At 41.0% G+C, this 23,405-nt stretch overlaps 1 protein-coding gene across 1 annotated transcript in view; it reads left to right on the top strand.

The window, feature by feature from the left end:
• gabrb4 (gamma-aminobutyric acid type A receptor subunit beta4) overlaps window positions 1-23,405 on the top strand; it is an 82,807-nt gene that overhangs the window by 40,111 nt on the left and 19,291 nt on the right. The window contains exon 4 of the mRNA XM_084386915.1: window positions 7,924-8,144. Within this exon, the coding sequence (XP_084243041.1) occupies window positions 7,924-8,144 (221 nt within the window). The remainder of the gene's footprint in view (window positions 1-7,923; window positions 8,145-23,405) is intronic.

Here is a 23,405-nt window from a genome sequence, read left to right as displayed (position 1 = left end):
AGCTGGGAGAAGAATAGAGTAAACTTTAAAGTTACTTACACAATGTGGATCTGATATAAATTATAATGGAAATGATTATTATTGCCTCTTCCATAGACATCAGTGTGTATTTTACAAACTCTAAATGTATTGTTTTTTTAGTACTTATGCAAATTTTTATGTCTGAAACCTAAAATAAACATTATGTGGTTGAAAACACTGAAAAGTTGTGATATGTGACAGCTCTGAGTGCCTGTCTCTGGCTCAGCACCAGCCAACGCGCGAAAGCACATTTGAATTTAGCAGTTGATCATGTGATGCACTGACCATTCTAATCACACCGGTGTGATCGTACGCTCCAGGGACCAGCCTAGACTGATCACACCAGTGTGATCGTACGTGCGAAAGGGTTAAACCAGGGGCTATAGTAGAGCACCCATCAAAACACTCATCCAAAGGGGAGCATACAACCCTACTTCAAAACTCAAAAGTAATTGGAATGAAGTAGAGGAAATATATAATGCCATACATAACTCTGTTTACCCTGCATCGACGCTAAGAGGGTAACCTTCGGCAAATTTCACGGTGCGCAGGGCCCAACAGGCCTGTCTTACCTCCGCATATGCCTTGCCATGAGCCACTAGGTAGTAAGCAGAGAAGGCAGACTTATTTGAAAACATCTGCCTCTTCCCACCTATGACCCCACAATTGAGGCTGTTGGAGGTACTCATGGCTCGAACCGCGAGGTGCGAACACCTGACTTTCATCCCACAATTAAAAAGTCAAGCAAGAGGGGAGTTACCTCATCACAGCTCATCACAGTGAGCACATTAATTTTCCTCGGGAGCTTAAAGTGCTTGCACCATTGGCATTGCGGCAGCCTTCAAAGTGGATACAGCACCTGTGGAGAGATAGCTTGCAAGCAGCTCGTCAACTGGGGCATTCTCACATATTGTTGCTCACACAGCCACTCCACATGTGAATAAATAGACTACATGGCAGAGACTATACGAGCCGAATATAAATTCCTCCATTATCTTGACACCTCAATGTGGAGATATAGAAGGAATAAAAGCCTCAAAAACCTATATGCGGGACAGTGGAGGCGGATATAAATAACACCTGCCTTGAGAGAGTCAAGCATGGGTGGAGCAAACACCTTACAATGAATGCATTCAGCTCCTTCGAGAGTCAAACGCTAGATTCTTATCTCTCCAGAGAGAATTGAGTAATAACAGAGCCTCTTACTGTGAATGCATTGCCATGAGTACAACACCCTCAAGAGCCAAACACGTTCCGTGCAAATGCTAGATTTTAAGCGTTTTAAGATTTTGAGAAAATCAAGCAAGAACAGAACTTCTTACTGCAAATGCAACATTAGGAGCACATCCAGCACCCTCGAGAGACGAACACACTCCAACAGACTCTTATCTTACACACGCATAACAAACAAGTGGCTCCTGATGACAATAAAGCTGATTACGTGTAACTCAGGTGCCCTTTTATACTCACGGGTTCTCTCCATATGATGTCATGGACTGCCGTCTGCCAATGATTATTGCCGTTTGTTTACACGTGCCTCAGACATTGGTCATGCTGATGGCATTCCCCATAGCGACAATGCCAAGACGCAGCGTCAATGTTCCACTTCGAAAGGGAACTTTACATGTGCATTTTAGCATGTCAAAATAAGCAATGAAAACCACAATACTAAACGAGCCAATGAACATGCGACAATTGCGCTAGCTGCTTCTATCATGCAGCGCGGGTATATAATGAGCAGAAGGTGCAACGCATCTTTGCATTTCGTTTCGGAGCCGAGCTGATTCATGTTCTGTTCCAGCAGTCTTACTTCTAAAGAAGAGACAACTTTTTGAGTGTTCTTTTTGGAAGAAGCCCTCTCCTTCGTGTTGGTGTCACGGCGCGCTGCAGCAGGATCACCTCAGAAAAAGAAAAAAAACAGCTGTTTTCACAGCTCTGAGCGTAGCGGTTTGGTTGAGTGCCTCAGTGGATTGCACTATTTCCCACTGTTGGCCGCGGACATCCCCCTGTGCGCTTCAGAACTAGAAAGAGCTGATTTTCCTAAAAGAGCTTACACGAGTGTGACATTCGACTCATGTGTTTCCGGATGTGGTCGTTCCCTGTCCTCATGTGACGGCCACGATCACTGTCTCACATGCCTGGGCGTAAGCATGCTGAAACTGTGTTCGTGGGTGGTTCATGTTCTCTCAGGAGAACATGACCACGTCAGCATGTTGTTCGTCTTCCCTTTCTCGCAAGGGCTTGAACGTTCAACGAGCCGTGTGCCGTCGAGCTGTCGCCTAATAGCGCGTGTTGTTACGGCAACCCAGCGTGTCGTGCGGCGCTCTAGATGCGCGGTCGAGACTCGAGGACCTCACACGAGGTAGTCCCTTTGCCTTTTCCCCGATCTAGTTCCTCTTCTGGTGGCCACCAGAAAATGGTTACTTTGGCTAATACGTTAGCCAACGTCGGAGCCTAGCTAGCGCTCCCCAGACCGTCCCGCTGGCTCATCCGCACCATCAGACTCGGCTATGCGATTCAGTTCACCCGGCGCCCTCCCAAGTTCAGGGGCATCCGGTTCACCACAGTGATGGCCACTGGTGCTACTGGCGAAGGATGCGATCAAGCCGGTCCCTCCAGCCGATATGAAGTCAGGGTTTTACAGCCCCTACTTCATTGTACCCAAGAAAGGCGGTGGGTTACAGCCAATTTTGGAGTTTTGAATCGGCCCTGCACAAGCTCCCATTCAAAATGCTCACGCAGAAACGCATTTTGAATGCATCCGTCCCCAAGATTGGTTTGCAGCGATCGACCTGAAATGCGTACTTTCACGTCTCGATTCGTCCTCGACACAGGCCCTTCCTGCGCTTTGCTTTCGAAGGTTGTGGGCACCTCAGTCTGTTGGGGCTTCGGGTCAACTGGGACAAGAGCAAACTCTCTTATCTCGGTATGGAGCTAGACTCGGTCAACCAGACAGCTCGCCTCACCGAGGAGTCCAGTCGGTGATAACTGCTTGAATTCGTTCAAACGCAGGACAGCGGTCCTACTGACACTTTTTCAGAGGCTCCTGGGGCATATGCCATTCACATCCCTGGCGAGCTTAGTCGTACAGCCGACGAGCTCTCATGACAGCTTACGCTTCCGGGATAGTGGCGACTCCATCCCCAGGTGGTCCAGCTGATTTGGAGGCGCTTCGGGACAGCACAGATAGATCTGTTTGCCTCACTGGACACGTCACATTGCCAGTTGTTCTTCTCCCTGACTGATGGAACCCTCAGCACATATGCATTGGCACGCAGCTGGCCCCGGAGCCTACGCAAGTATGCGTTTCCCCCAGTGAGCCTTATTGCACAGCCCTTGTGCAGAGTCAGGAAGGACGTGGAGCAGGTCCTGTTAGTGGCCCCCTATTGGCCCAACCGGACCTGGTTCCCAGAACTAGTACTCCTCGATACAGTCCCTCCCTGGCCCATTCCTCTGAGGAAGGACCTGCTTTCTTAGAGACGGGTACCTTATGGCACCCGCGTCCAGGCCTCTGGAAACTCCATGTCTGGTCCCTGGATGAGACACAGAAGGTTCTAGGTGACCAGCCCCAGGCGGTGGCAGACACCATCACTTCCGCTAGAGCACCCTCTACGAGGCGCCTCTATGCATTAAAGTGGAACCTATTCGTTGAGTGGTGTTCTTACCGATGGGAAGACCCCCGAAGATGCCCGATCAGAGTTGTGCTTTCTTTCCTGCAAGATGGGTTGGAGCAAAAACTGTCTCTCTCCACCCTCAAAGTGTATGTCGCCGCTATTGCCTCGCATCAGGTTCCTGAGGGGGGCAAGGAGACTAAATGGCCTCTTCCCCACTCTATACCCTCTTAGGACCTGTCTCTGGTGCTCAGCGCACTGCAGAGACCTCCCTTCAAACCGCTGCCGTCAGCAGAGCTAAAGATCCTGTCACTAAAGACAGTGCTCCTGATGGCGCTGGCTTCTATCAAGAGTGTAGGGGTCCTGCAAGCATTTTCGGTCGATGAATCGTGCCTAGAGTTCGGGCCGGGTGACAACCATGTTGTACTGAGACCCCTGGCCTGGCTATGTGCCCAAGGTTCCTACCACTCCTTTCAGAGACCAGGTAGTGAACCTGCAAGCACTGCCCTTGAAGGAGGCAGACCCAGCCCTGGCTTTTCTCTGTCCCATCCGCTCCTTGCGGTTATACGTGGACAGAATGCAAAGCTTTAGGACCTCAGACCAGCTCTTTGTCTGTTACGGAGGCCAGCAGAATGGAAAGGCTGTCTCCAAGCAGAGGTTAGCCCACTGGATAGTGGATGCAATTGTCTTGGCGTATCAATCCCAAGATGTGCCTTGCCCATTCGGATTGGGAGCACACTCAACTAGAAGTGTTGCTTCCTCCTGGGCGTTGGCTCAAGGCACCTTGCTGACAGATATAGAGCTGCGGCGACACCCAACACATTCGCTAGATTCTATAGCCTTTGTGTAGAGCTGGTATCTTCCCGTATACTCGCGGAAGTATACTAAGTGGCCAGTAGCGCAAGGAACCCGCTCAAGTGTCGGCTTGCTACGCCATTCTCGCCTGGTCGGCTAGATACGTGTGTCTATTTGCTCCAGTGTGTTCCCCGGAGACGGCTAACCCTGTTGAGTTTTTTCGTCACTCCTACAGCAGTCAGACGTTGCGAAGCATCTGACTCCAGGCCTAACACTCATATGCACTGAGGAACCTGTGCTAGACTGGACGTCTATATGTAGTGGTCCCTGCGGCGATCCCATATGTGTATTTTCCACGGTACGGCTACGTTACTGGCTAGCCGAAGCCAGTGTTTTTCCCTTGGCAGAGGGTTCCCTGCCATCTCTGCCGGTGTGCTTCCCCCTCCAGGATCAGGCTGGAACCACCCCAGAGACTTCCACATGTCTTACTACCCTCCTTGGCTAGTCCATATGTGTATTCTCCACAGGTTACCTCCCTTTGGGCAGGTCGTGGCTTCCGCAGCATTCTCCTTCCCCTGGGAAGGGCATGCTTTCCCAGTGTTATCCAATGTTCTCACTGCGTGGGTCTTGCGGAACATCAGTGGCCAGGACTCCCCGCATAAGCTTCTGCCCCAAACTATGGGAGAGAAGTGAGGCTTATGCAGGGCACTGGAAGGGCCAACAACATGGCGTGTTGGTAGGGATACCATTCAATTCGGATCCCTCTGATGAACGTAGGAGTGACCGACATGAAAGGGAACGTCTCGGTTGCGAATGGTAACCCACGTTCCCTGAAAGAGGGAATGGAGACGTTCGTCCCATCGCCATGTTTTTGTACCATCGCTGTAGACAGCCGGGTCCCTGGCTCGGCTCCTCAGCGAAAACCAAAGATGCGTTGCACCTGCTGCTCATTATATACCCGTGCTGCGTGATAGAAGCAGCTGGCGCAATTATCACATGCCAATGTGCATTGGCTCGTTTACTTTCTCTCGAAGTAGATTGGTCTCTCTGCAAAGATCCCATTCAAGTCGGATCCCTCCGACGAACGTCTCCGTTCCCTCTTTCAAGGAACATGGGTTACCATATGTAACCAAGACGTTTTTACCTGTGTTTAGGTTACTTTTTTTTTTTTTTTTTTACATATAGATTCACAATATCATATCATTTGACACTGGCAGTAAGTAGCCAGCATTGTTTTACCTGTGGTTACCAAGTCAATCTCACTGTCAGAATATTTTAATTTAAGCCTGTAATAATATAATAATTATAAATGAAATAATTGTTGCCAATAGCTATGAGGTTGTATAATTCATATATTTGTTCCAAGCAGAGGTGGACAGTAACAAAGTACATTTACTTGAGTACTGTACTTAAAGGGATAGTTCACCCAAAAATGAAAATTCTGTCATCATTTACTCACCCTCAAGTTGTTCCAAACCGGTATGAGTTTCTTTGTTCTGCTGAACACAAAGGAAGATATTTGGAAGAATGTTTGTGACCAAACAGATCTCGGTCCCCATTGACTACCATAGTTTCTTTTTTTCCTACTATGGTAGTCAATGGGGACCGAGATCTGTTGATTACAAACATTCTTCCAAATATCTTCCTTTGTGTTCAGCAGAACAAAGAAACTCATACAGGTTTGGAACAACTTGAGGGTGAGTAAATGATGACAGAATTTTCATTTTTGGGTGAACTATCCCTTTAAGTATACTTTTTGAGTATCTGTACTTAACTTGAGTATTATTTTTTCTGTGAACATTTTACTTTAACTTCATTACATTTGAAAGACAAATATCGTACTCCACTACATTTCTGTCAAGGTCCTTGAGTAGAAAGTAGTAATGTCAGTTAGGGGATGATTTTGGTTGCAGGGCTTGCATTTTGGTTGGAAATCAAAGTCGAGTTGACGTCAGAACCTGACTGATGTTGGTTTCTGACGTCAACATGATTTTCATTTTCAACCACAATACAACGTCTGTCCAACATTGGAGATTAACGTCAATCTGACGTTGGATTCTGACATCAATCTGATTTTCATTTTCAATGTTGGGTTTGGTCTTCTAAATGCAAATTATGTCATTGTTTTGGAGCACACTAGCTTATAACAGGAAGGCTCAAATATTCATACTAAAAGCCAAAAAACTTTAAACAGGGCACTATTTGAGGGAACAGCCATTTGGGTGTCCGAAATCATTGTGGACGTTATTGAGTGCACTTATTCAATCTCACATTTAATCCCACTACTGGAACTGTGTTCTAGAAATAAATTTGATATAGATATGAGGGTAGGTAGGCAGGCATATATTCAGAGGCATAAGGTACTGTAAGTATTACATACAACAATGCAACAATAATAAAACAATGCATTGACATTTACTTTTTACTTTTGATACTTAAGTACTTTTAAAAACAAGTACTTCTGTACTTTTACTTAAGTAAAAATCAGTCTTTACAACTTTTACTTGTAACGGAGTAATATTTGACCAGTAGTATCTGTACTTTCACTCAAGTAAGGAAGTTGTGTACTTTGTCCACCTCTGGTTCAAAGTAAAATAGTTGTACACAGCTGTACATTATTAAGTTGGGTATCACTTCCAAGTAAATACAATACTTTTACTTTTTAGGGTTGTTTATCTTATTTATTGAAACTGTTATGTGTTTCATAATTTGTTTATGATTATTTATTTATCAGTCATCAACTGTACAAAATATATGAAATTGCCCTATGAAATATTTTATTGCTTCTATTACAGTTTGTAAACAGGGCCCTTGCCATGTGGATGAATATGAAGTCAAACTCTTTGCTAACCATTTCCTTAAATCATCCAGCACAACTAAATGTAGACTTATTAAATTATACTAGTTTCTGTGCAGAATGCTGTATTATTAGAGATGCCGTTCCAGTTTTCAGTTAGCGTTGAAGCAGCGATGAGTCATATCAGTGGATCTTTAGAGTGGCCTCCTTAGCCAATCGTATTTGCCCTACATCCAAAAGTCACTGCTCAAATGGACCTAATCCTATCAAAGCAGTATTTTTGCTGCTTAATTAATATCAAAATTGGTACACATCTTAATCCATTTTATAATGTTTGCATTACCTTCTCATTCAATAAAAAATGTTTTATAATGAGTTTGCCGTCCTAGATGTTACAATGCTGTCAAACCAGATCAAACAAATATTGAGGCATATAGTTTCTTATTTATTATCCTAAAATTAATTTGAAACATAATACTCAATTAGGGGTGGTGTTATGAAATAAAAAATTATAATTATCGTGTAAGAGTAAATACAGTCAGAGTAAATTGGATCAAAATCAATGACATGACGAAATGTTGACTAAATTTAAAGTACATTTTCTTTGAAAGGAAAAATCTGACTGAAAATAATAATATTAATAAGTACTTTGAATACACCTTAATTCTCAATCTCAGACTCTTTCTGTGCTCTTTGCAGGACTACACCATCACCATGTATTTCCAACAAAGCTGGAGGGACAAACGGTTGGCCTACGCTGAGATGGCTTTGAATCTCACTTTGGACAACCGTGTGGCTGATCAGTTATGGCTCCCAGATACCTACTTCCTGAATGACAAGAAGTCTTTCCTGCACGGTGTGACGGTGAAGAACCGAATGATTCGGCTCCACCCAGATGGCACTGTTCTTTATGGACTGAGGTAAATGCCACTGCCTCTGTAACGTCACTGCTACTTATGTGTATTGTGCTGTATAATGTCAGATTTTCCAATAACACTGCAAATCACAGTCTTAAAGTCCACATGAAATCAGAAATGACCCTTAGCACACATTACTAGTCATGTAGTGAACAATTAATCCGTGACAATTACATTTGTCACAATACTGATGTTAAGTCGGTCACAACTCTCAGTTCACACAGACTTTAAGATGATTGTAATCAGCTGAAAGTAATGAATAGGTTTCATTCACTCAGTCCAAGCACAATAATTGCCTGATTCACAGTCATTTAGCCTGAACTTTGCAGCCATTTTGTCTTACATCATTCTTGTATTTATTGTTGATATCAGTATCAAAGTTCTTAGTTTAACTTTAATTAAAAGTTAAACTTTATGTCACACTTGCTATCACAGTGAGGACAAGGTTAGCTATGGGAAAGCTTCTATTTGGGGTGTGTGAAAGATATGTGTTAATGGTTCACAGCACTGACAGACTGTGTTGAAAATGAAGGCGCTAATGATATTGGGTGGAAAGTGTGAAGAAGCTTTTGATTTATAGCCCCGCTTCAAACTTTGTTATTGATTTGGCCAAAGTAAGGTGGTCCCTTACTTTCAGAAAACATAAAACTGCATATAGCAAATTAGACACGACTGTTTCCTGAAACTGTAACATGGTGGCACCTTGCAATATATGAATGTCCATCATTTGTGAGAAAGCCATTGACAACATTTTCCGGCTTTCCGTGTTTTCACTGTTATACGGTAGGGGGCGCTATCACAAATCTTCTGAAAGAGTACTGAATCTCATTAGCAAAACACATATGACAAAGATGCGGAAACAAGCAATATAATATATGCATATGTAAAATTACGCGATCATCAACATCAAACAGCATATAAATCAAAACTGCCCAATGTTACTGAATGAAATGTCGACCCAGGACGAGCTATAGGACTGTGCAACCTTAGTGTTGATGGAGTCGATCTACTCCATCTATGTTTTTATCATCGTTCTGAATCCGGTCCTGATGTAGTCTTTGACAAAAATGTGCTTTTCTCAGCTTTTTGCTCAAAATGTTATCTTACTCACATTCAAGTTTTGATTAAAAAATAATGCATGAATGATTTTTTTGTTTGTTGTTGTTTAAAAGCAGAGGGACTGTTCTTTTGTGTGAAAATTATCAAAAATGCTGGCGGTGGCTGGCAACTTAAAAAAAAACGCTGGTGGGAAAAGGCTAATTAGTCGATTCAAGATCGCCATTAATGTCAGATTTTTATAGTTAATTTACACAAAACAACAAAGCCATTAATTTTATTTTTTTAAATCATGTTTACATGCAATATGTAAACAGAGATACGTTAAATATACATAGTTATTTGTAATCTGATAGCTACATAGGAAAAATGCTGGACACATCAAAGCAAACCTTCCAAATCCATTTGTCCTGTTGGATGTGTAGCACAAGCACACATAAAACCGTCACCTACTCTTCGCACCATCCAGTGTAGACAGCATTTTAATGGGTTCTGTTTGCTTTTGAATGATGCACCATATTGTGCTGCTCATAATCTAAAATCCAGTAAATGTATTAAATTAACAAAAAAATATATATATATCTGACCTTTTCAGCTAGATGGAGCACAATGGAACAAACTGAGACAAGTTTTGAAGGTTTGACTATTGTCAGCTCAACACACAGGGCCCTATTTTAATGATCTAAGCGCATGGTCTAAAGCGCACGGCGCAAGTGCACTTAGGGCGTGTCTGAATCAACTTTTGCTAGTTTTTGGTTTGTTCTTATTCTTATTCTCTTAATGAGTAATGGGTGTGTTTTGGGCGTAATGTGCAGTAAACCTATCAGAGTCTCATCTCCCATTCCCTTTAAATGCAAAACGTGACGCAATGGCCAAAAGCTGTAGCGGTGACAGATAAAATATCAACACTACAGAGACAATAAAAAAATATCTAGCTTGGTTGCTGGACGTCTAGTGAAATAGTCAACTATCATATCTCACCCCTAAATCTCCTCTAAACGGTTACACATAAGATGGAACGTCTACAAACTGTTGTCTCAGATGGTGTCCTCTTTTGGACAAACAAAGGCACGGGTATAAAAATAAACACTCTCCCTCCTGACTCTGCTATGCATTAACCCAGAGCCAGCTGATCCGGCAAGGCAGAGAGTACACTCTTCGTGCTCCTCTCAATCAAACTATCAATAATGAAAGATGACAAACTGTTTCCTCTTCCAAGAGGCTCTGGCACAGGTGGAATCGAGGAATAAGCAGTGAGGCCACAGGTTGGTTGCTTTTTTCCCCCAGAGGGTCTCTCAAACATGCACCGCTGTGGAGAATTTAAATAAGGTGAACTCCAGCTTGGATGTTTGCAGTATCGATATGTCCACTTTTTTATAATGTCTTAAGATGGACCTTTGCTGGCTGTAAATTATTAATGAGTTGGGGCTGTTGTTAATGTTTAATTATCATATCATGCCCTGTCGTGTCTAAAAAGGGATTTCGAATTAATGTGCCTTAGTCAGCTTTAGTAGAGCTACAGTATGTATGCAAAACATCCTCCATATGACCCACAAACGCATAGATTTGCAAATATGCAGAGGTTTGTGCTTTATGGGGATTTGAAGGAGAATGCTAATGCTCATATTGAAGGGTTTTAAGAAGTGTGTTGAAAGGAAAGAATTTTATAGAATGTTAACACTGAGCATCTAAGGTATTGTTATGAGGCAGTTTAGAAAGGACAGAGAGGAGGATCTAAATGCAGTGACTATTTTATTAAAACAAAACAACAAAAGAGCACACATAACATCCATGTAGGACAATACCAGACAAAGAACATGAGAAACACTGGGGTGTATACAAGGGGCGAACAGGGGGAACAATCAGGAACTAATCAACAAGATAAACTACAAAGGACTACAAAACATGGCACTAGGACAGGAAATCCAACAAAAGTCCTGACAAGACATGGAGAATATATGGCAGGTATAGCTGACTGTTTACTCTACATTTCAAAGAAAGCATGGTGAAATAATGAGGAAAAAAGAATGACATGAAATGAAGAACACAAACAAGCAGCTGTTATTACAAAATATATGATATAGATATACAGTTTTGCTCGACTGCTAATACACAATTCATGAAACAATTCACCATTTTCTCACAACTATAAACACAATCTCATAACTACACAAACTTGCACAAACCTCAAATTGTCACATCAAAATCAAATATTTTAGTCAAACATATATTGTCTTTTGTCCGAATTAAACTTTGGCTTCAGATGACACACAAAAACAAATAAACAGACTACTTTCCTGCCCAGTGAACACTAGTGAGATCAATTCATTACAAAAACCTCTTATTCAGGAATCATTTTGCAGCTTACATTATACAACATTAATGAATGAATGCATATACCGTAAAATACAACAATGTGCTTTAGGGAAAATTAATTTTAGTTACATAACTGTAAAGTGATCTTACATTAGATGAAAAGTGAAAAGAAAAGTTCAAATACCAACTAATTGAATATGAACAGTATGCAACACAATACAGTATACTCTCAATTACAGAAATAAATAAATAAATTCAGCAGCCTCTGCACCTTCGGACAAATTTTATTACCATATACAGCAGTGGTGTAGTCCCAACAACAAAAAAAGTGCTTTACTATTACCCAGTCGCACCCCCCTGTAATACCTACAGTATATTAGTTGCTCTCCAAGATGTTTGTGATGCAGCAAGGTGGTCCTCACCGCACACATTTGTAAGGTTCTACTCTTTGAACTTGGACTCTACACCAGGGTCCCAGGTGCTCTCGTCCTAGTGCTGCTCCTCACGATTTCACACTGGACAGATACTTATCGCTATGAAGAGGGAACGAGACGCTGCATCGCCTTGCCATATCTCCTACGTGCCTGTCAGCAACTACTTCAGACTTTTACGAAGCTAGTGCGGCTCTGTTTTGGGCAGGCTTTATAGTTTCCTGGTTCATGACGTCACCCGCCTCTGACATTCCGTCACACCATTGGACTGATTTTACATGTGCTTCCCTCTTCAGGGAACCGAGGTTACAGTCATAACCGAGGCGATTTCTATCAAGCTGTTATATATTGATTTTATTCTTATTTAAAAAATTGTCTTATTATTATTTCATATGCATTAGCATATGATACAGGTTAGAAAGGATATCAACTTTTTAAAATTTGTTTGTGTTTACAAACTCAAGGATGAGTCTAAATTTTGTGAAAATCTACATTTTCTACATCTACAAAGCGAGTTTTGAACTCAGAACATCTTTTAATCATTCAAAGTTTAGAAATGTGTGGTGTCATAAGTTGTTCTGTGTTTACATCAAGCATAATATAATGGTTGTGGCAGGTTTATATTTGCCATATGGCGACTGAATGTTTTGCATTCAGAAACCAGAGGAAGAAATTTGATGATGAGTGGAAAAGAGTGAAATAAATGTTCTCAGCAGACGAAAACTTGACTTTCCCCATCCCTTGTCACTGGCTTGTTCAGTACTTCTTTTGAAGCAAATGTGACATGATTCCCATAAGTAGAGTTGAGCAGAGACGTGTCCTAAAGCTCACGTTTTCTTTCTGTTCCTCAACTCATTCAAAAATAAATATTCACATTTCAACCATAAGCATAGTGAATCATTGAAAACATCACAACATTATGTAGCCTATGATTGTAAGAACTGCCGAATCTTATATTTATTAGAGCTTTGACCAATATTATTTTTATTTACCATATGCAGAATTATTTAACATTACTGATAAACTAATTGCTTTGAAAATACTGTATACTGTTAAAAACAGATATAGATATTTGTCCATTTGAGTCTTTTATTTTTTATTTTTAAATGAAACAGTTGATCTGGTTTCATAAAATCACTTGCATATACATTTCAGTGTACTTTTTTTTTTTTTTGTAATGCTCAGTTATCACTAATAGTCATCATCTGATTTCATAAGTCTAGTCTTGCTAGCCATGCAATGGACTGGCCATCCATCCAGCTTGTTTCCCTTCCCACAGCCCGAGCATCCCAGCGATCGCACTTAGGACAAGATGGACAATTTGGAGAATTAATGGAAGGATGTTTTTTTATGCTTGTCAATAAGTGATTAAGGTTTCTTCCAATCAGTCATCATATTATAAATCTAGTTCATAGAGTGAAAACTATGCTCTTTGTTGCCTCATTATGGGAACTGCTCTATAGAGTTGACTGCTCTATCATTCATTATACTTACAACATGTAACTCAATCATTTTCGCCCTTGTTTCTTTTTGGCCTACCCTTACACACATTGCAGCCTTTATTTCATCTGCACAAGGTCGCTAAGATTTAACATCGTAAATGTAATTACGAAAATGTGCTGCAACACACTCAACTCATTTGTAACGCAAGACATTTTACTGCACCGCGTTGGATTGATGGAAATTTTATGTTGTGCATACCCTGACAGAAGGCCCTTGATAAACACACACAAATTACATATAGGTTGGACACAGAATGTGAGTGAAGCGAAGCCTTTTTTATATAGCACTTTACTATGTACTACTGAACACACAAAGCGCTTTACAATCATATCAGAGGGTCTCTCCTCAACCACAACCGATGTACAGCATCCACCTGGATGATGCAACGGCAGCCTCATAACATCGGCGCCAGTGCGCTCTCCATACACCAGCTATAGGTTTGGGAGGAGAGAGAGTGATAGAGCAATTCAAAAGAATGGGTATTATTAGGAAGCCATGATTGATATAGGCCAATGGAGGTAATCTTGGCCAGGACACTGGGGTTACGCCGCTACTCTTTATGAGAAGTGCCATGGGATTTTTAATAACCAAAGAGAGTCAGGACCTCAGTTTAAAGGTTGTATCAGTGATTTCAGGCCCAAATTTTTTTTTTTTTATCACATTCATCTAATCTTTCCTAACGATCCGCTAGCTGCCCGCCCCATAAGCATGCCATCAAAAAAACGCGTCTCTGTAGGCAGCCTAGGCTCTGAAATCTACACACAAAAACAATTGGTTTCACCAACCACTCAAAACCAAAACAAATAGTGTTCCAACCAATCACCGACAGGGGGAGGGTGTTGTGAGGTTTTAGCGGATCGTTAGGAAAGATTAGATGAATGTGATAAAAAAAAAATTGGGGCCTGAAATCACTGATTCAACCTTTAACGTCTCATCCGAAGGGCGGTGCTTTTTTTCAGTATTGTGTCCCCATTACTATACTGGGGCGTTAGGACCCACACAGACCACAGGGTGAGCACCCCCTACTGGCCTCACTTACACCTCTTCCAGCAGCAACCTAGTTTTCCCAGGAGGTCTCCAATCCAGGGGTGCGTTTCCTGTACAACTATGTTTCTCGCTGCTTAACTACCATAGTATGATGCATCGTTGAAGAAATCAACTTGCTAGTCATGACTGTTTACCAAAACCATATTGTCGCAAAGTGGTCGTTCAACCCATAGACAGTAAAAGAAATGGACACAGCGACCCCATTGGATTCAACGGAGAAAAATGAAGTAATTTAGAAACACTCACTTCCTGATGGCTGACCGTACTGCGCAGACTCAAACTGAGCTTGACGACGTAGATGTGACGTGAGCAACCTGTCTGTCTTCTAGTAGCTGTGCCAAGAGAAATCTGAATTATTCCCTTCCGAAACTTGCAGAGATGGAGAGTGTGAGTAGGAGGTGTCCATGAGCTAGGAGCAGGAGCAACTTTTGCTAAGTATTCTGATTAATTATTTTGTCATTTTTCCTCCACGTCCCCCCCGATTGCCCGCGAGCTTCTCCTCCTGTCCATACGGTAATCTCTCCACTGTGCGACAGAGAGTCGCGTGATTATGACGCAATCGTTAGCCTATTTTTACAAAAACTGCTTATACGGGGTCATAACGTAAGATACAAGGTAATGGAGCCTTTTATACATTTTCGTGTTTCTTTAGAAATAAATAATGGACAAATGGAGTCTTTAAACGCCTCAGATGTAAAGTTATTCGCTGTCAAAGTGACACCAAAATGAATGGGAGTCAATGGAATGCTAACAGCAGGTGAGGGTCTGCTAATCAATGGCGGCGCCCAGGAAGCTTACATTTTTTATGAATCATTGACCCCCTGGTTCAACCACATTGGTTTATGACTTCACACACTTGGAGTAATAACAGATGACATCTGAGGACTATTTCTCACATTTCTCAGTTATTTTGCTTTATTTCCAGAATCAATCATAGGTTCGTTCTTATGCACTAGAGCACGTTCGCATATGCGCACTCTTCAAAAACGGTGCTTTAAAGGGGTCATGGACTGGATTATTTTATAATGTTTCCTGGGGTGCCCTTATAATGTTAGTATGATTTTAACATCAAAAATGGTCATAATTTATAAATAAAACGCATTTTCCAAGCCTGATTTTAGCCTCTGATTTGAACGCACTGTTTTAAGGGGCATGTCTGTTGTAAGGCTTCAGTGTAAACGCCCACTGCTGTGATTGGCTGACATGTTTGCATATGAAATAGCTAGTATTACATGTGTAACTCTCTCTAAAACTTTTACTACTAAGTGTTGATCATAATGATCTATTCCCATCACATGAAAGGTTGCAGTGATGAGCATTGAGCAGATGACAGACAGTCTGTTGATCGCGTATGAAAATATCTTATCATTGCAACGCAATTTCGGCACTCTCACAAATGCTTTCACCAGAGGTGTAAAGTCCAGGGGTCAGAAAGTAAAAGTCCTGCCATATATTTATTCCACTCATGAACTCAGCCAGCTGATTTCACTAATTAGTTCTATCTCCTGGCTAAAAAACGGTGTTAATTAGCAAATCCAGGTGATTGGAACAATAGCTACTGAGGAGGACTTTTAGGGTGCTTTCACACTGGCAGTTTAGTTCGGAACGGGGCACGGTTCGCGTTAAAAATCACTAATGTGAACGCTGTCATGCGGACCCGGGTGCGGGGTGCGCACTGGGGAACCGAACCCGAGACTACCTGGAGGAGGTGGTCTGAGTTCGGTTGCTCACGAACCGTGCCGCGGTTCGAGTGAATGTGAAAGCAACACGGACTCAGGTGCGCACTTGTTCAGGAAGTAAAGTGACCTGCGCATGCGTTTTAGCTGATTATGATATATTTAGTTAAATAAAACACATGTAAGGGATGATAGTGTTGATTATTTACCTTGGATACGAGCGAGAGTGAGCTTGCAGTGTATTCGCGCATAGCGCGTGGAATCAGGACAACAAATTAATGGAAATCCACTGTCTCCTCAAAAGAGTTTGTTTGCAAGCAGCAGAAAACCACCTGCGTCACACACACACCCACACAGTAAATGTGTGTTGTTCACTCAGCTGTGCATAATAGCACCAAATTAATAAAAAAACACAATATATTGACTCGCGTTCTGTTTTCTAACATGCGGCGTGCACGTTTGCGATGACGTAAGATGTACGCAAACGCACCAGGGTTCGATAGAATCAAGTTGAGTGTGAAACCAGACCAACGCTGCGGGGGGCGCCAGGAACAAACGCGCTCGGGCTCGGACCGCAGCAAACAAGCCCAGTGTGAAAGCAGCCTAACTTTCTGAACCTGGAATTTACAGCTCTGGCTTTCACCAAATAACAATGCAAACACGATATAAATACAGTAAGAGCTTTGTTGTACTGTACATTGTAACAGCGTCATGATTTTGTGATGATTGATTTCATTGAGTTTTGGCAAGTGTCCAGATAAACTCGTGCTGTTTGATTGACAGCTTGGGCAATTGGAAAGGGAGCGTTCTTTGATTGCTTTCTTTATGTAATTTAATCACAGTTTAAATAAGATTATTTTCATCCTACTAAGTGAAACGACGTGAAGTTGATTGCTTGATTTACTGATGCATAAACAGTATTGAATGATATTTTGAGAGATGATCTGTCTGAACTTGAATAATTACATCAGAAATCACTGATCACAGATCAGGCATTAGAATAAACATGACTACTTACATGTTTGTGGCGGTGCTGGCAGATCCATAGCGTAAAAATCTGTTTGCAAAGCCTGCGGCGAAATTTACCAAATAATCCACAGTGAAATACACCAAATACAAACAAATAATGCACTGCTGAGACATTCACATTGTTGGGAAACCCCTTTTTTTTTTGCTCAAGATAAGGATTTATTGAGTCCACATGTCATGCAAACAAGAAACTATGCTTCTAACCACAGGTCGAGAGCTGTCATTCCAAGCACAGAACTTTGCAATGCTGTTTGCGAATGTTCGTTAGAACTAAGTTTTCGGTAAACACAGACTCGTTGAACTATGCTGATAACGCCGGAACTTGCAAACATAGTTGGCTAACGATGCTTTTGGGAAACGCAACCCAGGTAATGACCAGGCTCAACCCTGCTTAGCTGCAGTGGGCAACCAGTCTCGGGCTACAGGGTGACATGTCTGTGGTGCACTTATTGCTGCTGCTGATCTGTCCATTCAGTCATGTCCGACTTTTGGCAACCTTATGGACAAATATTCTCCAAGCTGTCGTGTCGAGCAGTGCTTCTTTCAATGGTTTAATTTTCATATTGGTGTCTGTTTTGATCGTGTTAAGCCAGTGAGTTCTTTGCCATCCCCTCCTTCTGGTTCCACTGACCATCCCCAACATTACTAATTTCTCTAGCGAGTTTGCATATAAATATACAAAATAACACAGTCGTTGTCTACTTATTTCAGCTTCTAGTGACATCCCTGGTTTTATGCGTTACATAACTATTTGTTTTCCTGGCTGTCCCTGGTATTCGCAACGGTTTCCCCCAGCACCACATTTCAAATGCATTGATTTTGGAAGACATGTAGACACTACCACACTGTAAAAAAAAGAAAAAAAAGAAAGTTGGGTCAACTTAAAAAAATAAGACAACTTATCGCAAGCTCTTTTTTGAGTGAACTCCACAAACAGGGACTGAAGTCCACGCAACTCAAAAGATTACGTTAAAATCATAAGTTGCCTCATAAGAATGCTGGTAACTAAACAGTAGCCTTAAAATACTGCGGCAGTCAATGGCTACTGTCAAATTTTTGGTAGTAACATTCTTCACAATATCATCTTTTGTGTTCAGCAGAAGAAATAAACTCATTCATGTTTCGAACAACATGAGGGTGAGTAAATGATGACAGAATTTTCATTTTTGGATGAACTATCCCTTTAAAGCTAAGGTTGAAACCAATTAATACTTAAAGGAACACTCCACCGTTTTTTTAAATAGGGCTTATTCACCTTCTTTCCAACATTTAGATAGGTGGGCAAATGCATTTTTGTCTCAGTGCATGCATTGTTTTAGTTTGACAGGGTCGGCGCTAGCTTAGCTTAGCTTAATGAATGGAATCCTTTGTTGCCAGCTAGCAGCTAAAAGTAAAAGTGATTAAAAAAAACAAAACAAAAAACACCTAATTACTTCTTTTGGCCTGCGTATTCACAACGAGTACAAATAGCGATGCAGATTAACACTAGGCGATTTCCTAGGCAGATATTGACTTGGGACTATATAAGGAGGAAGCACAGGTGAAGCACTGCAACTTGGGCGCAGAGATATCACGCAACACATGAAATGTGAATATGTGGTATAATATGTGAATGTGAATACAGGTATAATATGGGTCGATCTATACATGCGTCATGTTTAAAATAATCACTTACTCTGTGGACAGCTGTCCATTTGGTCCATTTGGCGTGGGGCATTTTTTCCAGTTCACTTTATCACATCGGAAAAAAAAATCGAGTACTACAGGATGGATCAACGCCGTGAAATCCTCGGTAGCTGTGACACAACTGCGGGCATGCTCATCTTGATCTTACGCGTTGAGCCTGGTCATCGATGGCAGTAACTTGTCCCATTCGCCACAGCACAGACACTCTATTTCAGTCGGCATAGATTGGCATATTCCCCCACATTCACACCACCAGTTTGTGTTGGCTCTCATCCTCGCGTCCTCAGGCTGTTGAGCAATCGCAACCTCCTCCTCCTGTCATTCTATTTCCAAAGCATGCAGCTCATCTTCTGAAAACTCTGTTTCATAGAGGTATGGTTCTGTATCTTGACTGTCTGAGAAGTCACCCTCTTCGTCTCTCACAAAATCAGCCATGTTCATCGCCATTCATGTACTGTAGGAAAAATAGCCAGCTACTATTCACGCCGGTATGTTGATGGAAGTCGTGGGATTTCATGTGTTGCGTGATATCTCTGCGCCCAAGTAGCAGTGCTTCGCCTGTGCTTCCCCCTAATATAGTCCCAAGTCAATATCTGCCTAGGAAATCGCCTAGTGTTAATCTGCATCGCTATTTGTACTTGTTGTGAATACGCAGGCCACAAGAAGTAATTAGTTTTTTTAATTATTTTTTTTATCACTTTTACTCAGGACATGCTAGCTGGCAACAAAGGATTCCATTCATTAAGCTAAGCTAAGCTAGTGCCGACCCTGTCAAACTAAAACAATGCATGCACTGATCAAAAATGCATTTGCCCACCTATCTAAATGTAGGAAAGAAGGTGAATAAGCCCTATTTCAAAAAGCGGTGGAGTGTTCCTTTAACATTAATCAATACATTGACAGAACAGTATTGTTTTTTTTGTCATTTTTTAGTCATTAACTATAAAAGAAACAGTGTCCAGTGGAGGAATGTCACACAAATTTTGCCCATGACATTTGCAAAATGGCTTTGTCCATTTAGCTAAATTTAAACTTCAGTGACTGCACTTTTGCAGAGAAGGTACCTCCAAGATCCATGAAAATCTTCTGAATTACTTTGAAAGTATACTTCAGTTCTTTTGGATAATCCATATTCAGTGCATTCATGAGTCCGAACAAGTAAGCGTATGCTGCTGGTAGATCTGTAATGTCCTCAAGAACAATGGCCTCTTCCAGTAGTAATAGGTCAGAGTTGGTAGTGATGTAACAGCAGCATCTTCGGCCACAGTAAGGATTCCGATCTCTACATCTTTGGTGTCGTGATCTAAAGGATCAATATCCTGGGAGAATAATTCATGAGATAGGGGTATTAATTGAAGTGTAATTCTGTCAGGACCACTACCGTCAAATACGTTTGACAATTAGCATACAGTTTGGATTGGCGGTATGGTTCCGTTCTGGGCGAGAACTCCCTGCGCATCCATGCAGCCTAGCATGGATAAGAGCAGGGAGAGCAGCAATAACTCCCCTTGGGGTAAACAGAACAGAACCAACATGAAAGTTTGCAAATATATTTAATTAAAAATTTTAAAAGTACAACATATTTCGAGAATTTATTCTGATTCAAGGGGAATCAGAATGCCAAATCCTGACTGGGCAAGAGGAGGAGCAGGGGATGAAGGAGGGTAATTAGCTCCTGAGAAATGCGATAGCTGCTGATAATACTGAAGGAGCTTATATGTATACGGTGATAGGCGTCATATTCGTCATAGTCAGCTGATGCGAGCTTGACTAACGTGACCTGCCAGAACTAACGCTACGCTTGATATTAAAAAATAATAACAACAACATTATTATTATTGATGTTGTTGTGTAAATAACCTGAATACATGTAAAACATAAATAGTTAAAAAAAATGACCAAGAAATGAAAATGGTAATTTACCAGACGCATCCTGAGTTTTCATGCTGGAAAAGTGGGAATCCCTCAAGATCTGTTGTTTTCTGACGTGAGGTAATGTCACTCACCTAAAAAAAAAAAAAAAAATATATATATATATATATATATATATATATATATATATATTTTTATTTTTTTTTTTAATCTGCAGATGCACTATGACCTTAACTCTTAATAATTTAATATAGGGATCTCTACTGCTTTGGGAGTTAAAGGTACAGCACACCCAAAAATGATAATTCTGTCATCTTTTACTCTTCCTCATGTAATTCCAGATCCATATGACTTGGTCCACAACAAAGATTTTTTTAAAGAATGTACAGATTGCTCTTTTACATACAGTGGCATCAAAAAAGTCATAAAATTTGTCAACAAAACATGCACTGTTTCCCAATTGACAACTGAATGAAAAACAGACTGATGTCATAACTAAGTTTATAACTAAGATATTGATAACTGATATTATAAAGTTATTTACTGACTATTTTCCTCTCTATATGTGTTCATTCAAAGTAGATTCTCATGGTCGATGTTACAGATACACGAAAACTCCATGGAGATCTGTAAAAAAAAAAAAAAAAAAGTAAATTAGAATCACCACAAAGTTTTACAACTATAAGTATTCCTAAAATGTTCTACATCTTTAGAAATAATAATTAAAATAATAATTAATATTGACAGTTGCTATTCAATGGTTTACCTGGAGATGGCAAGCCATCTCTCTCTGAACTCCTCAACTAGTGTAAATACATAATGAGCAAACATCTCATTTGATATGAAAAAACATACAATTGATTATAAAAATGATGAATACCAGACATGTTCACAAGTCCCTAAAGGCCAAGTCAAGTCTTAGTTTGTACCTTTTTTTAACAATATTTCTTTCAGCTAACCTAGTTATTGCAATTAGCAGTGTTTTGAACTTTCAAAACGGATTTCTACTTCAAAAATGTCTAATATAGCACATCAATTATTACTTAAATCATTAATTAATTAATTTAAAATAATTTAAAAAAATATATATTATTTTTAAAATACATAACATTATGCCATTTGGAATGCAGGGAGAGTCACCACGAGGAAAAAAAAAACTAAACGTGCTGTGTATTTTGAGCTATTTGAGTTGTCGTAGTTTGCTGTAGTTCTAGGCAGTGATGGGTAATGTAGTCTTCTAGAGAGCGCCGGCAGTAACAAACCCCTTGTATAAACAAGCGATAGAGTAAATAACACAAAGAACAATTTTCCCGTCAGTGTGTCATTAATACATACCAGTGACTCTTTAGAAATGCTGGATTGAATAGGCAGGACACAGCTAGTTAACATCAGCATTGGCAAAAACACCCAAAAGTGTGCGAAATCGGCAGCACTGGTGAATTACATCAGGCCATCAGTTTGGGAAGAGCACAATACATCATATATGACAAAAAACATACAGTCGATTATAAAAATGATTAATACATACCAGTGATTGTGCAGAAACGCTGAATTGAAGGCAGCACTCCGCTACCAACTTCTCACCAGCTGCAGACAGAAGGTGTTTCTCAATGTCAAGGATACTTCCTTGGCAGGACTGGTCCTTCCAAGTCACTTCCTTCAGAGGCTAGGCGAGGCTCCTCTTTAGCATTCGGAGAACACGTAAATGGAACAGGCTAGCAAGTGCACGTCAGTGAAAATGAAAAACAGAGCGTTGCTATGGACGCAGTTCTGTTCACTCAGGCAATACAATCGTTTTAAAATCAATAAACTCCTTTTTAATCATATTGATTATTTGACTGTCAAGTGTGTTTAAACAGTTCGGGTCAATTTGACCCATAACATAATGGATGTAATTATTTTTTAAAACAAATGTTTGGTAACGTAAATATATTTACATTTGAAAGCATATTGATCCGTTAACGCTCCGACTCCGTTAACGTCCAACATTTAGAATTTTTTGAACAAGATAGCAAAGCTGCGCGCATAGGATTGTGGGTGATTTGAGAGCGCGAAGAGCGCGAAGGCTATACATATGCATCCTTTCCTGTATATGGGATATTTTTCGAACGAAGGACTCAGTCCTTGGTGGAAATTCCGAGGATCCTCGACATTGGAACAGTCCTTCGACGGATGTCGATGACGTAGCATCCTCGAAATTCTGGCTTCCAAGGATCCTTCCTTGACATTGAGAAACGCCTACAGACCTCACCGCCGAGTAGCTGAAGTCTCAAACTGCGCATGCGTTCAGGTTCAAACTGCGCACGCGCTAACAAAAACCGCGAACTTCAGTGAAAACTAAAACGATTTAGTTTGAACAACAAAACGTACGGTTTCATCATTTAAGTAACGAATTTGTTGAATCAACTTAGTATGATGCATGAACACTTCCAATAAATATATCTCAGTTCATTTGACTGTTTTATGTTTATTTGGAGAACTTTCAGTAAGGCTTTTTTACAGAAATGTGAGTCATAAGTAACTGTTAGCTTTTCAAACTTCTACATTCTCAAAAGTTGAATACAACAAAAATACCAACCCAGGCTCATTGGAAATACATGCCCCTACCAAAAATAAAAAAGTAGCAATACATACAATTCACAGCAGTT

Source organism: Rutilus rutilus (assembly GCF_951802725.1).
Source record: "Rutilus rutilus genome assembly, chromosome: 18".
Taxonomy (NCBI): Eukaryota; Metazoa; Chordata; class Actinopteri; order Cypriniformes; family Leuciscidae; genus Rutilus; species Rutilus rutilus.
The sequence above is the reverse complement of the archived record's forward strand: the minus strand, read 5'-3'. Positions and strand labels throughout refer to the sequence as shown.